This window comes from Candoia aspera, chromosome 12, assembly GCF_035149785.1.
Source record: "Candoia aspera isolate rCanAsp1 chromosome 12, rCanAsp1.hap2, whole genome shotgun sequence".
Classification (NCBI taxonomy): Eukaryota; Metazoa; Chordata; class Lepidosauria; order Squamata; family Boidae; genus Candoia; species Candoia aspera.
Genome location: NC_086164.1, coordinates 4,816,519 through 4,832,875, shown reverse-complemented (window position 1 = coordinate 4,832,875; position 16,357 = coordinate 4,816,519). Strand labels below are relative to the sequence as shown.

Below are 16,357 nucleotides of genomic sequence, written 5' to 3'. Positions count from 1 at the left end.
AAAATATATTTTGGTTAACTCAAGGCAGCAAATGTATCTAATACTCTTGTCTCCTATTTTCCCCACAACAACCTTGTGAGGTGGGTTGGGCTGAGAGAGAGGGACTGGCCCAAAGTCACCCAGCTGGCTTTCATGCCTAAAGGAGGCCTAGAACTCACAGTCTCCTGGTTTGTAGGCCAGCACCTTCCCCACGACACAAAACTATTGTTGGCTACTTTTGAGTGTAAATGCAAGGGGGCATTTTTAAAATGTATTTTATTTTATTTTATTGATCAAATTGATGCCCTGTTACAATCTGTTAAGGCACCAGGTTAGAAACCAGGAGACTGTGAGTTCTAGTCCAGCCTTAGGCACAACGCCAGCTGGGTGACCTTGGGCCAGTCACTTTCTCTCAGCCCCAGGAAAGAGACAATGGTGAACCCCTTCTGAAAAACCTTGCCAAGAAAACTGCAGAGGCTTGTCCAGGCAGTCTCTGAGAATTGGATGCGATTGAACGGATTAAAAAAACAACCTGGGTTTAGCATGTTGTGTGAACGTAACCAGTGTCTCGCGGCTCTAGTGTCCCTCTCTTCCCCCACCCTCTGGTGTGTATTTTCGCTTAAACCCACTGAAAGGATAGCACGCTTCTACCAGCCATGGCCTGCTTCCTTCTCCCCTTTCTGTTCCTTGCTGTTTTGCGACTCCAGTTTGTGCTGACCTCAACCCCAGCTGTTGGCTTTATCCTATTTAAAGACAATTTTCTCATGTTGTCCTTTTGCAGCAGAGACGCCTGGCTGAGTCCACATCCCCGCAGTTGAATAAGGCATGGCTCTGCAGTGAAACAAGCTGGTGGTTTGGACTCAATGTTGATACACCGGTGAGAGAAACAACCTCAGGGAGAGAATTTGGCCAAGGTCAACGAAGTGCAGGAACTGAGATATACTGTGTGGGGTCAGGAATTCACACAATCAGAGAATCATTCTTTCTCTGTCTCCCAGGTATTGTGCCACTAAGTCCCCGAAGCCCTTCCCTGAAACACGTGGTTTAGGAACTGGGATTCCCCAATTCTGCTTCTCCTGATGCATCTCTCATTTCTTTCCAGCTGGACCTTCTTCTGTCTGTTCAACATGAGAGATTCTCCAAGCACTGCATTTCTTGGCACATTTATAGCCTGCTTCTCCCCCAGGATCTCGAAGTGAATAAAATTAGTCGAGGGAGGGAGGAAAAAGACAGAATGGGCTGATGAATGAAGATGGACAGGAATGAATGGGTCACAGATTCAGCGGGGCCTTTCCATCTGCAGGCGCTGCTTGCTCAGATGTTGCTGAGGCTAACTGGAGCAGCTCTTAAGCTTGCAGGACACTTCCATTTTTTAAAAAAATTAATACGATTTTTATTGAAACATTTAAAAAAGAAGATAAAAGCTAATACAGACTAATATAAAGTAAGAAAAAGGGAGAAAGCAGAGTGAAAGCCAAAAGTGCAAGAAAAGGGAAAAAAGTTGAAGAAAAACGGAAAAGAAAGAAAAAAGATACAAAGAGGTGGCTTCTGATATCCTTCACAGCAGTTATAAGTGCAATTATATTTTAACCTCTCCCTCTCCCTCTCCCTCCCTCCCTCTCTCGCACTGTTTCTCAACCGTAGGAACTTTAAGATGTGTGGACTTCAATTCCCAGAATTCCCTAGCCAGCATGGCTGGCTAGGGAATTCTGGGAGTTGAAGTCCATATGTCTTAAGTTGCCAAAGTTGAGAAACACTGCTCTGCAGTTACATCATAATACTCTTCTGCTTTCAGGACGCTTCCCAGGCCCACCTGGTGATCCTAAGCTTTGTATTAAGGACCGTTGACATGCAAAACAGGCTGAATCATTCCCTCCTTTCCCCCAGTATTATAGCCTAATTTCCTTAGTGTTATAGCTTAACTACCTTGTGTTATGCGAAGCTGGCCTATTGTGATATCTTCAATAAAGCATAGTTAAGCATTCTACAATGCTGTGCATTGTGGGAACACTACAGTGACCATTCGTCCTTTATTATAAAGGACAGTCTTTCATTTCAGGAAGCTGTCCTTTAGATGTATTTATTTTTCAAAAACTCACGTTTGCCCTCTATTTTGGTCGTTTTAACTTTTACCGTACCAATGGTGCCACTTAATGCACCGTCTTTCACATTTATGTGAAGAAGCTGGAAATTGAATTGTCTTTTCAAAATAAGTTTACATACACTGTTTGATTTTAGACATTTTTATTAAAATATGTGTTTTTGTAAAGTTTTTCTTGGTTGTGCTCTTGAATTTTCCTCTGCAAAGCAGTTATAAACATAAACAGTTACTTTTTTTTTATCCTTATGAACCTCTTGCAGATTTGTCCCTTATTCAGGTTGGTCCTTTATTTTTTTCCAAGAAAATACAGTCACCGTAGTGAACACAGAAGAACACGGATTATAGATTTTTATGAATAAATGGATTTGTGTCCAGGGAGGAGAAGAAAAATAGGAACTTGCAAACAAACAATCTTAACTAAGAATGTTGTTTCAAGAACTGTATCGCATTGTGGCAGAACACTGAACTGACTACTCTAAATTTCATGAATTCTTGAGACCTGCAAGACTGCAATAACTGGTTAGATTTCTCTAAGGTAAAGGTAAAGGTTTCCCTTGACGTTAAGTTCAGCCATGTCCGACTCTAGGGGGCGGTGCTCATCTCTGTTTCAAAGCCAAAGAGCCGGCATTTGTCCGTAGACACTTCCGTGGTCATGTGGCCGGCATGACTAAATGGAACGCCGTTACCTGCCCGCTGAAGCGGTGCCTGTTAATCTACTCACATTTGCATGTTTTTGAACTGCTAGGTTGGCAGGAGCTGGGACTAGCAACGGGAGCTCACCCCGTCACGCGGAGTCGAACCGCCGACCTTCCAATCAGCAAGCTCAGCAGCTCAGTGGTTTAACCCGCAGCACCACCGCGTCCCTATTAGATTTCTCTAGGCCTGCACAATAGGATTCTCCAGTCACAGAGCAAAGTTCTGGGGAATTGCCTCTGAGAGCATCCATCGTTTAACTCTACTGATATCCTCTGTTTCTTCCCTGCAGCTCTTTAGGGCAACATTCTTCCTTGAAAAAGAAAAAAAAATAAAACACCCCACAATTTATTTTCATGTATATATTAATGCAGTTCATGATCTCAAAGTGACCCCTCTTGGGGGTTCAGAAGATCAGGGTATGCCTGACAGTAATTTTTCCTAAGTTTAGCAGCTGCCAGTTTACATTCTAAGCAACAGGAAAATGTGGCAAGTCCAAGATGCAAAAATGCAAGTCTGACATTGCAGATGGCATGGTGCCCAATAGCCGGATTCAAAGCCTGCATCCTGAGAACCAGAATATAGAAATTATGGGGAAAAAAATCTTTAAAAACATATACAAATCAGCAGCTGGTTAAATGGGGAGGGGGGTTATTTCAACACCCTATTACTGAAACCTCTTGCATCTCACCCCTCTTTCTGTAGCCTTTAATCTCTAAACCATCCTTTCCCATGATACCCTAGGATTCCAGAATTCCCACCCCTTGGAATTCTAGGAGCTGTAATCCCACTGCATCTTTGATGTCCCCAATTTGGGAAAGGATGGTAGCAGCTCAAAGTGTGCTCTGGTCTGGACAATGAGTCCATTTCATATTCTTGGGCCATATCATTTGCTGGGTTCACACAATACATGGAACCATAAACCAACTGGTGGGGGCAGGTTCACCTTATGGTGCTGAGCCACACAAAGCTGGTTCTGAGCAGGCGGCTATTAAATCTTTGCCTGATTGGGTTGAGGCTGTTTTGTGAACACAGCCTTCATGAGTATATAGGTAGTCCTCACTTAACCATTCGTTTAGTGATGGTTTGGACTTAAAATGACCGTGCTGAAAAAAACGACTTATGGCCTGTCCTCACACTTATAACCGTCGCAACGTCCCTGCGGTCATGATTTGGGCAATTGGCAACCGGTTTGCATTTATGACCATCGCAGCATCCCGTGGTCACATGATTGCCATTTTCAACCTTCCTGGCTGGCTTCCAACAAGCAAACTCAAAGGGGAACCATGTGATTTGCTTAACGACCACATGGTTCACTTAATGCCCACTGTGATTCACTTAATGACCACTGGACAAAAGGTGAAATCGGGTCAGATTCGCTTAATGACCGCTTTGCTTAGCAACCAAAATTCTGGTCCCAATTGTGGTCGTTAAGTGAGGACTGCCTGTAACTGAAAAGCAGGTTTATGGCTGCAGCTCATGTCAGTATTTAATCCCAATGCTATTTCTCAGGGATTTAAAAAGAGCAGTTTTTAAATAGCACATTATGGCCTGGTTCAAGGCATCCATAATGTGGCTGTCTGGTTTGGGCTCAGCATCCTGTGGCTTATTAAATTAGGATTAAACTGACCATTGCATAGCGAGAAGCATGAATCTGGTTGGAATATGCTAATCTGCTCTCTAGTTAAAGGATGTCTGCAGCATAGAGTAGTCTTTTGTGATTGGCCACAATCTGTAGTTCTCATCAGTGCCTGCGCCTCGCAATTTTATTTGCCTCTAGCTTGTTTACCCGTTGCCTCCCTGCTCTTATGGGTGTGTCTTGGAATAATACTTCCTGCATCTGATAAAAGCTCATGATGATTTATACTGTAATTAATTTAGTCGTTAAGATGCCAGGACATGTGTTATGCAGGAAGAGTTCTGGACACTGCAGACCCGATTAGTAGCTATTTCTGGCACAATTAGTTCTTCCTAAGCATGCGTGCAAAGCCACCCATGGCAGGCTTCGTGATCTTCTTGTTCAGAAAGAGTAGATCGTGAACATTCATCCAAGTTGAGGGTTTCACAAATTAAATATATCTACAGGGGTGTGTGCATGTGTGTGTGTATATATGAAAAAACAGCTTCTACAAAACAAATAACTGAAAACATTCAGTGAGTGCAATTTTTTCCCTGGCAGTTTATTATGGTATGAAGGAAAAAACAGTTTGGTGTGTCTGACACAAATGCTATTTTACAAATGGAGGAGGAGGATGTGGCTATTAAAATATGGTTACACAAAGTAGGAACATTTTTTGAAGAAGCGTACAGTACAATGGATCTCTTTGATAAACAGACTCTTAAATATACATGACAGAAAAAACATCCAAAGTTAAGCTATTTTGTGTTTTTATAGACATTTTTATGCCGGGAGGTGGGGGGGGGCAATCCTTATATTAAAAACAGAATGCCAAAAAAAAAAAAAAATCATTTAGAACCAAGAACAAAGCATCTGTATTCTACAAATATACATGGTTGAGGTGGGCAAATCAGAAAGACCTCTGTTTTTAGAGCTGGGCATCCTTCTGGCATAGATCATTTTGCAAACTAGCCTTGGCATTCTAACCCTTTCTCAAGACCAGCCCCTGATTTCTCCAGGGGCAGCTTCACGTAGCCACAGTGGCATGGCTTGGTTACTCTCAATGGGGTGCCTTGCAGGTGAACATCAGCGTTTCTGCCATTGACAGACGCTGCAGCATTCGGGAAGGACGGAGCTACCTGGGATTAACATCCTGGGCTCGGCTCCAGAGCCCTGCCCAGCTTTGCGCCCCTTTCAGACATCCTCTGTGGGGCTTGTTCGCACATGAAGTGCACGGCTTGAGGTTGCACTCCAAGGAGAGGCTGTGCAGACTCCAGGGACTCAAATGTGTTCAGCCTCCTGCCTTGGGACTCCTAATATTTCAATAGTTTTTTTTAAAAAAAATTTCCAAGCAATTAAAGGGGAAGCTGCAAAGCACTGGTATATTTATTTAGAGGCACCACTACATAGGAACTGTTAGAAAACAAAAATGTAGGTGGCCTTGTTTTCATGCGCCTACTGTCTGGGAGGCGCACAAAACAGGACAAACTGAGAAAACTAGAGGGGAGCGTGGAACTACCTCAGAAGTTTGCTTTTTGTGAAATTGATTTTTTACAATTACCAGGATCAGCTACAGGTAATCCTCACTTAACAACCACTCATTTAGTGATGGTTCAGACTTACAACGGTGCTGGAAAAAAACAACTGATGACTGGCCCTCACACTAATGACCGTTGCAATGTCCCCGCAGTCATAAGATCACGATTTGGGCATTTGGCAACCGGTTTCCATTTATGGCCATCGCAGTGTCCCATGGTTATGTGATTACCATTTTTGGCCTTCCTGGCCAGCTTCTGGCAAGCAAAATCAGTGGGGAACCATGTGATTTGCTTAACGACCACATGGCTTGTTTAACGCCCACAGTGATTCGCTTAACGACCACCACAAAAAGATGGTAAAAACAGGTCGGATTCACTTAATGACTGCTTCACTTAGCAACCAAAATTCCAGTCCCAATTGTGATTGTTAAGCAAGGACTATCTGTAGTTTGGAGCAGGTCAGGTCTTCTGGGAGAATACTCTTACCGTACGTTTACTTGTTTTTCGCACAGACCACAGCAGACCCAAAGGATCGTGTTCCAAATGTGCACAGCGCCTGCACCCCACCCCAGATTTGCCTGTCCCCATTGAAATGATGCAGTGAGAAGATCCTCACTGTGTGAGGAAAGCCCTGATGGAAAAAGAACAACGATCTTCTCTTTCTTTCATGTAGGAGCTTGTCCCAATGAGCTGCTTTGCAAAGCTTTTTGGCCGCTGATCAAAACGGAGGTTTGTACAATTTGCACTAGAAGAAGCAGGGAGGTAGGAATTGCTGCAAATTTTTCTTTCTGTTTATTCTGTTTTCCAGGGCACCCCTCATCCATACGTTATGTCAAAAACATAAAATATTCGATGCTGTAATACACAGTATTACTGAAACTAACAATAATATTTGCATATTTAGAACAAAGTGTAATTCCTATAATATAAGAAAAAAAAAGTAATCTATAAGGTATTTACAAAGTCCAGCAAAGAAGTATAAATACTTCCATATTTAATGTTTAGGAAAACATAATTTACAAAATATTCAAATATGTACACAGCCATTTGAAAAATCCCTGGAGGAAAGCAAATGAAGTGGGCGTCCTCATCCTTTCTTTCGACTCTGAAAGAAGGAGATGTAAAATGTTGTTGCTAATTTTTTATAGGGTTCCATTTCAGGTCCTGCAGATTATTTACACCTCCTTTCATTCCTCTCTAGAATCACACATGTCCAGCACTCTGAACGTGCTGCCCCAAAATGTCATCTATCAATGTCAAATTATTTAGCCAGTCTTCATCAGTGCCGCTGCTGTTCTTCATCAAAGAGTCAATAAAGTCAGCTTCGCTGCACGTCCCGGGTAACATGGCGTTGTTTTGCTGAGTTACAAAGTCGTACTGCGGTGACAACTCCAAAGCAACGTTCATTCTGTTGAACGTTACGGAGGACTGCCCAGCTGAGCCTGGATAACTGGGTGGCCCAACTGCTGGAGCAGCGCTGAGCTGGCTAAACCCAGAGACCCCTTGGGGCATTGATTTCATAACATTCATGGCAGCTGGCAAAGGTCCTCTGCTTAAACCATGTCTCAGGTTCTGATTATTGAGAGGGATTAAGCTTTGGTTAGAAGGTCCAAGGTTGACTTTCTGTATCTGTCTGGCCTGCACCCCAGGAACGATCTGGTTGGGAGGAGGCCCAGCTTGGTGAGTAAATGGTTGGCCAGGGAGACTTGACCTGATGTTCTGTTTGGAGAAGACAGGATTATCAGAGAATTGGTGCATGCTGGCTTCTATCGGACTTTGATTTGGCATCCTCGGGACCACTGTTGGTGTCCACATCGGAGCAGAGGAATTGGAATAGATGGCGGGCATTCTCGTCATGGCCTGCTGCCTCAAGTGCTGCTGGGCAGAAGAATGTGTAACTAACGCACCAGCAGCAAAGCTGGGCAAAGCCATGCCTGGCCGAGCCACAGGATGGCTGTGAACGGTTTGGCATCCTGAAGTCATGCCCAGCGAGTTTTGGCTTGCTCGGAGCGGGAGGTTGAAATCGGAATTCGGGGGGAAGATGGCTGGCTGCTTGTTGGGATTATGCGGGATCATCACCATAGCTCCACTGTTCTGGTTCACAGCAGCTGGCCCAATGCCGGAGGCCAAGGTGTTCTGCAGGATTCCTTGGGCAGGAGGTATCATGCGGTGGTTTGAGCCAGAGGGTTGCATGGACTGGCTGCAGTCAGTTGGCATGGACTGGGAAACTGCTGGGGAGAGACGAGCAAGATCTTGAATTAGTAAGTGGGCAGATGCTTGAGAGTCATGCCTTTAAACTCGTAATTTATCACTCTGCAAGCATGGCATATTGAACCTACATACCCATTTTTTGGGGGGGTATAATACGTTTTACTGAATACTTTAAGAAAAAAAAACCTATAAACAGAAAAAGGAGAAAGAAGAAAAAGAAAAGGGCAAAAGAATAGAATCAGGGGAATAAACAAGGAATTAACAAGTATCAAGTAACAAGTGAATTATAATTTTTTCAGTATTTCATTTTGTGATTATAACTAACAGGGTATGTTATACTGTTTTAGAAACCTGAAAATGAATCATTTTCCAGAATTGTTGAGCTTTGCAGCATTGCCATCCAATATGAAAGAATGATCTGATTGTTACATTTCCAACGATGTTTAGAAAATGAACTATCCATTTTAGTGATTAGGATTCAAGTCACGGACCAACAATTGCTTTTGGCTTGGCTTTTAACTGTTGCAAGCAATCTGTTTTTATTTTTGCTAAAACGACAGAGTTGTTCTTGTCTAATCAGTGCTCCAAACATAAACTTGTTGAAGTTCCCAAGAGCCAAAATGCACCATCAACAGAAATCACAGTAAAAATAAAACAATACTCTCGCATTACAGCTTTCTCTCGGGTGGATTTCAAAATTGTTTGGGGATTTTAAAAAAATAAGGGTTTGCCACACATGACCCATCACCATTCTTTGCTGCTGGCATATCAACTTTCACCCTCTAATTTCAAGTAATGTGTAGTTTCAAAATCTGAATTCTGGGCTTCATGTACTTTCATTTTTCTAACTTCCGCATTTCAAGCTCTAGTCTGCAAAATGAGGAATTACCTTCTGCCAAGTGAGTTTTGCTTCACTGTAGTCAACAGCTGCAAAATTACATATTCTATAATTCTAATTCTATAATTCTGCACTATCGCCACCCAAACATGAGACATTGGCACTAAAGCTTTGGTACTGTATATACCACTGTTATTTCATTCTAAAAACCTCTTCCTGTTACAGGGAACAGTCTGTTTTATACAGCTCAGCAACAGAAGGAATGTTAGATTTGCAAGTAGCATAAAAATCTCATTTCTTATCCAGGTTTTCTTGAAATCCCTGAATTTAAAAAAGCTTCCAGAAGAACAGGTATCCTTCTTACCGGGAAACTGGTTCATCTGTTGGCCCACAAAGGGACCCCTTTGTTCAGATGCCACACTCATCATGCCATGCCTCTGCTTTTCCTAGGAAGCAAAAGAAAGAAAAGTTGTATTTTCACACTGAGCGCATTTTCTATGCAATGCAAATGCATACAAAGGAGTTGCTCCCCGTTTCCAGCTATAGATTCATGAACTTTCCCTGGAATTTTTAAAATGCATACCTTTTGTCTCCTTCTACACAGTCCTAATTGGGTTCCCTTTCAGCACAGGTGAAAAACCTGTGGTCCACCAGATGTTACTGCCAATAGCTCCCAGCATCCCTCACTACTGTCCATGCTGGATGGAGATCTGGGAATTGTATTCCAGACATATCAGGAGGAACATAAATTCCTTGCCTCAGTCTTCCGGGATTTGGGGAAACTGTATCAGTCTTGTTTTCACACACACCCCCCCCCCCACAAAAAACCCCTAGTGTATTTTGTAGAAGGACAGAGATGGGCTTGTCTCAAGATCTAGATTCTATATTTTTTAAAGCGGGGGATCTTCATCTTTTAAAACTTTAGCGTGTAGCTTCAAAATACCACAATACCAAGCAGGGTCTAATTGGAATGTTAGCTGCTCCTACCCAAGTTCTAGTATTTTGAGATATTGATTATGCCAATTTTACAACTTCAGACCAGCCAACTTTCCCTCATCTTCTCTATTCAAACTATTTTCTAGCAACTATCCTGCCTGATTAAGAGATCCAGGGATCTCAAACGCTCCATATTTTTATTTGGCTTAATGATGGCCTTAATATAGAATTTGGAAACCACAATCCTTTGCAATTCATACTGAATGCTGAACCTCAGTCACTGAAAGGGAAATAAAATTGCAACATCTGTCTGCGTCCCTTCTCTTCTTCTGAGGACACGTCGAATTCATCACTGCGTTCCTTCCAACATTTGGGAAACAGCCTACCTCCCAGATACCCCAAAACTTGTTGAACTAGAGTAGGTGCAACTTCTGGAGGGACGAAGGGCCCCACTTGGCTTCTGACATGCTAGGGCCACTCTCCAAAAATCAAGTAGAGCGTGAACAAAAACTAAATTTGCTTTCATTTACTTCTACACTCACATAAAAACATAAAAAATATGGCTCATACAACTATTGTTTCAGTATTTAGCAATTTTCTTCTTCGCTAACATTAAACATGATTTGATGGCAACTTCTGGAGACGGTCTGGGCACCCCGACCCTCTCATTAAACCCATGCAGATCAGGGTCCTTCATAATCTCCTCTGATCCCATTATGGCCTCAAATTCTACCTTCTCCCTCTGGGTTCCTACAAACACCTTTGGTCTTTCTTTTTGGTCCTATCTCCTGCTCCTCATCTCTCGTTCTTCCTCACACCCGTTCCTTGTAAGATGCAAGAAATTTTCATGGGGAGGGTTGCCTACAGGGGCTGAAAGCTTGGAGATCAAGTTGTTGTATGCTGCGCAGAATCGCTTTGTGTGAGATGGGCGGCCATATAAATATGATTGAGGAAGGGAGGAAGGAAGTCTGGTTTCTCTTGCAGGGCAGGCCAACAGCAGATCCCTTTCTTTGGGGCTTGTCTTCTCTAGGACCCCAAAAGTCAGGTTCTCTGCTACAGGTCTACTTCTTTGGAAGAATTTATTGCCTCCATCCTGTTGTGTTTTAGGAGAGCAGATAAAACCAGGCTTAACCAAAAAGTCCTGGGAGGGGAATCTGATATAGGTTAGACTTTCCCTCCTTGGGCCGGGCTTGACTGTTTTTTGTACCTGGTGACCTTAGTTTCCCCCTTACGAATTCTGTGCCTCTGTTTCTTACTGCGGTTCTGCTCTTTTATTGTATCGTACTTGCATTCTGCTGCAAGAAGGGAATCCTGCTGGTCTGGAGGGACACCAACACCGCAGGAAACAAATGGGTAAATAAATGAATGTCAAACTAGCCCAGCTACCACGGCAGACAGACGGTTCGCCATTCTGCAATGATGGCCGGGACCGTTTCACCCCTGGAAGAGCGAGCCTGTGAATTATCCTGGGTTTGCTAGCAGGTGCTAAAAGGTCAACCTGAAGCTGCTGCTGCTGCTGCTGTTGCTGCTGCTGCTGCTGTTGCCGCCGTCTCATAATCTGCTGCTTCAGGAGCTGGTTCCTCAGGGTGTAGTCATTCACCAGGGGTGGGGCCTGGGCAGGCACTGAACCCGGGCTGGAGGGGACTCCTGGCTCCTGCAGTCGAGCGGCGATGCCAGGGGCCTGGTCCTGGAAGAGAAGGGACACAAGGATGCACCGCTCAATGGGAAGAGGAAGATGACCATCGGGACGTCCAGAGCCTCTGGTACGCTGTCTCAGGACAGGCCCAGCAGCTCTGTCCCGTCATCACGGAAGCCACGGTCTGCTCCGGCCAGCCATGGCCTGCTCTGGCTGGCCACGGGAGCAAATCAACTGAGCTCCGGCGTTGTACAGGTTTAGTGTTGGTCTGCTCGGACAAAGTGCTCAGTGTGGTGTGTCCAGCGTCAGGTTTCATCCCACGGTACAATTAAGCTTCCTGAAATATTTTGGGGTGGCTCTGCTTCCAAACGGAACAATCACAGGCCAGCCTTGGAGGTGAGGGAGAGGGTGTTTTTAAGCAAACAGCTTCACGCTCTGCCCATAACTCTTCCTCTGATCACCTGCTTCCAGGCAAAGGGGTTTTCTCAAGAACCAGAAAACCTTGGTGATGACTAAGGATAGCTTTTGGGCAAGCAACAGAGTCATAATTATGCTCAGCTATTCACTTTTTTTAACATTACAGGCAGTCCTTGCTTAGCGACCACAATTGAGACCGGTGACAGTCGTTAAGTGGAAAATCACATGACTGCAACGGACATATGACATCACTTCCCATTTGGTCATTAAGTGGGTCACTGTAGTTGTTAAGCAATTATCACACGACTGCAACTTACAATTTTACTTCCACATTCTCCATTAACTTTGCTTGTCGCAAGCCAGTTGGGAAGCACGCAAATGGTGATCATGTGACTGTGGGATGCTGCAACGGTTGTAAATGTGAGGATTGGTTGCAAAGCTGTTTTTTTTAACACTGTTGTAACTTTAAGCGGTCACTAAATGAGGCAGTCAGTAAGTGAGGACTATCTGTGATAATGCTGAAGCAGCATCTAAATGAGGGGTAAACAATTTTGTTGGACTAAGGGCCAAATTAAACCTTGGAGTGGTAGATGGGGGGGCGGAATGAGTCTTCCAGACTCTTGGAAGACAACTACAGGACAAAAAGGTGGACAAGGCCACAATACAAATGAGAAGTGCTTGTTTAAAGATAAACCTGAATTATAATTACATTATGTTAAATAGAGATAGGTTCATTCTTTATGAAATCATATTAACAATTAACATTTGACGGCCAATGTTGGATAGGCTTTCCAAGTCAAGACAGTTGATGAGGTCCCCACTTACGCAACCCTGAAAGAAACCTATCCTTGAGTTTCTTGAAAATTCCCTTTTCCCAGAAAAGAATTTTCTGTTATTCTGAGTTATATTCAGGCTTCCGTCAAAGCTGCTTCTGAGGTGGCAGGGATGTGCAACTGCAAAGGGTGGTTTTTGATGTGACGAATCCTTCCTTCCTTCTGCAGCCTCTCTGGCTGCCCGTCCCTTCTTGATTTGAAAAACAAAACAAAACAAAACCAAGTCCTGAGGTCTTGTGGGATTTGATTTCATGGTAGGAACCCAGGAAGGCTGCAGAGTACTTGAGAAAAGGTAGCAGAACAAACGAAGGGATTTGCCCACACTCCTTGGCCACAGGGCCGCAACTAGGGTCTGTGTCACCCGGGGCAAACATGGATTCCGTGCCCATTTTGGTGTGCCGCCAGCACTCATTTTGGCGCCCCTCCAGCGCACCTGGGGCACATGCCCCGGTTGCCCCCCCCCCCCCCAGTTGCAGCCCTGCTTGGCCATCTCATAATTCAAAAGCAATGTCGGCAGACTCCACCAGGAGAACCTGACAGAGGTTTTCTTCTTGCTGGGGAAAGCAAACCAGAAGCATCTTTCCCCACAAACTGAGTAAGAATGTGCCAGAACGCCAGTGTTGTTTCGGTTCCTGAATCTAAACGGCAAAAAACAGGTCCTCCCTGAACATTAAGAACGGTGCAAGTTCTAAAACAGAAAGGGAAAGAGTAGGCGCTACCAGCATATTTGAATTTGCCCAACCCAGGTTGTCATGGCTTCTGGAAGGAAGGAGGGAAGCTAGCTGAAACCAGAAACAGACAAGCCATTCAGCAACCCACTTTCTGTTGGAAGAAAGTATAAAAACTTCTGATTCTGATATGCAAAAAAAAAAAAAAAAAGCCAGGCACAACAACAACAACATCTACCTATCCCAGGTCCTTGGGAAAGCCTCAATAGGTGGACAAAAATGCCAAATTCAGTCTAAACATCTGTCTGACTGTGCGATCAAGCATCATAATAAAAGATAGTTAACTTTCAGCGAGAGAAAGGGAGAAGTTTATTTACATTTGCAAAAATGCAGTATCCTTTCTTTTACGGCCTTCAGCGTCCCTCTCAACTCCTTCCTCTAGCAGTGAGACTTTACCATCTCTTTAATCTGATGGTCCTCCCTGGGGAAAAGAGGAAGAAATATTACCTAGAGCTGCTCTGCTTATTACACACTTCCCAGGAACCAACTGCTGTCCTGAATTTCTCTCCCTGGGGCTTTTGGTACAGAATCAACACCAAAAACTGGCACCCTCCGAGATGCATACTTGGGTCATCTGCCAGAGACCTCAAACTAGCAAAAACTCCTGCTCCAAAACATAATTTTATTTGGGTTTCTAAAGATTTTTTTTATCCCGCCTTTATTATTTTTATAAATAACTCAAGGTGGCGAACATACCTAATATTCCTCCTATTTTCCCCATAACAAGAACCCTGTGGGGTGGGCTCGGCTGAGAGAGAGTGACTGGCCCAAAAGGTCACCCAGCCGGCTTTCATGCCTAAGGTGGGGCCAGAACTCACAGTCTCCTGGTTTCTAGCCTGTCGCCTTAACCACCAGGCCAGAGGATACAATTCTCCATGACTCCTCCAGCTTAAGGAGGAACGGCTGATGCTTCTAGACTTAAGACGTGCCAGAGAGCAGGAACAAGGATCTACGTAAAGTATGAAGACACCCCAATACGTAAAACAGTCCAGCACAGGAGCAAATTGCACCATCCGCTCCTTTGCCACCATCTGCTTCATAATTCACCAGCCTCCTGTAGTATTTTACATTATTGACGACATGTTGTTATTACTGGCGGAGAGGACCGTGCATGTTGCATGGCCAGGCTGTTTGAAACTGGACCACACTTCCTTTGTTTGGCAAATGGAAGCCCGCATCCTTTGTTTGAGTGGTGGTGTTATCAGGAGATAAGCAGCCAAGAAGCGGGGGAGCTGCTGTTGGACATCTGACCAAGAGGGCCATGCCAAAATGAAGAAAACAGGAAGTCAGCTTGGAAACTTTGGACTGTGTTTATGGAGAGCGAAGCAGAACGGAAGGTGAGCAGAGAGGGTGCATCCCATGCAGAGTAAGAAACATCACTGGATCACTTGGAGGACTCCCCCCCCCTTTTTTTTTGCTTAATAGAAACTTTTAGCAAAGGAGGTCAGTGAAATCACTTGTTTTAGAGTGCTTTTGTTTCAGTTTTTGAGTTGACAAACCACAACTATTGGAACACCTTTGCATCAATTTACTGGAAGAACCTAAAGGGGCTGGGTGGTTAGTTGTGTTTGCCTATTGCAGCAAAAACAACCAAGAGTTTTGTGGTACTGCCAAGACTAAACATTTCATGGTTGCAAAAATGTTATCACGGTGACTATCTCTGTCTAGACCATCTCAATGGCCAATCCCAATTCCCTGGTCCCAAGCAAACTTGACTCTGGGTAGATTGTGCAATGGGCTGTACCCAGTAAGAGCCTGTGTGGAGCTGCAAGATGCTTCCTTTGTTTAGTAAATGTTGACCTGCATTTCACATCACGTGTCCGTGGTAGGAGCAACGATGCAATGTCCTCCAGCCCTGCTCACAAAGCCACAGCTGCTACCACACAGTTCTTGAGTCTTCCTCAGGGTCAGCTGCAGAAGACAACCAAGTTGGACACCCGATGGATGCCAAGAGTCCCTGTGGCCCCACCAGCACCGAGATTCTTACTCTGAAATGCAGTACTTCAGAAAGTTGGCAGCGTGTCACGTCATGGGCGGTGAACAGATTTATAAAATAAATAAAATAAATGTCGCGTTATTTCCATGCGGCTTGGAGCATGGACAGTACTCTGCTTGTACCTTTCCCAACCTTCAAGCCAACGCTGAAGAAATTGCTACCGTACTGTTTCCACTGTCACTTTTAGGAAGCTTCCCTTAGCATTCAACTGGAATTCCCAATTTGGAAACGTAAGGCTGCTCCTGCACACCTTGCACTCTGTGAATTGTGGCCTTCTAGTTAGACACCTCTCCAGATCCTCGAAGCGTCGTCTCCTACGCCGCCGGCTTAGTTTTCTCTTTTCATAGCTAAACACACCACTTCACTCCCTCTCCCCTCATCACATCCGAGTCTCCTGCGGATATTTGTCTGAGACTCAGCTCAGAATAAATATAGGTTGGCTGCGAGCAAAGCCATCGGAGAGAGCGAGGTTTCAATTTGCTCGCCCTGGATTAGAAAGGTGTGCACGCCGATGCCCTCCCAATCTGCTTCTGGGTGTGCTGAAGCAAACAGGCTTATCGTAACACGATCTCCAAGACTTCTTCCTAAGGCAACTGCTTTCCTGAAGCCTATTGTGAAGATCTGTTCTTGCTGACCAAGCATTTGTCTGAATTCCATTTTGAGGGCTTTCCATTTAGGGCAGCCTGCTGGTTTTCTCCCCACCTCTCCATCAATATGGGAAATTAAAGGGCAGAGCTCAGCACTCTGTGCCACAATAAAGCGGCTTTGGTTATATAAAGGCATCCTGTCCGTAACCCCTACCCCCCACTCTTGGGCAAGGAAGGAATCTGGGA

General features: G+C 44.4%; 1 protein-coding gene across 2 annotated transcripts in view; it reads right to left on the bottom strand.

Moving 5' to 3' along the window:
* Positions 1 to 4,932: 4,932 nt before the first annotated feature.
* The window catches only part of MAMLD1 (mastermind like domain containing 1), an 87,707-nt gene continuing 76,282 nt past the window's right edge, over positions 4,933 to 16,357 (bottom strand). The window contains exons 3-5 of one of the 2 annotated variants that reach the window (XM_063313300.1): positions 11,413 to 11,601; positions 9,343 to 9,424; positions 4,933 to 8,157 (exon numbers count right to left, since the gene is read on the bottom strand). In XM_063313300.1, coding sequence (XP_063169370.1) covers positions 7,133 to 8,157; positions 9,343 to 9,424; positions 11,413 to 11,601 — 1,296 coding nt within the window. In that variant the 3' untranslated portion in view covers positions 4,933 to 7,132. Of the gene's footprint in view, positions 8,161 to 9,342; positions 9,425 to 11,412; positions 11,602 to 16,357 lie in introns of both variants that reach the window. The other variant, XM_063313299.1, reaches the window with a different exon arrangement.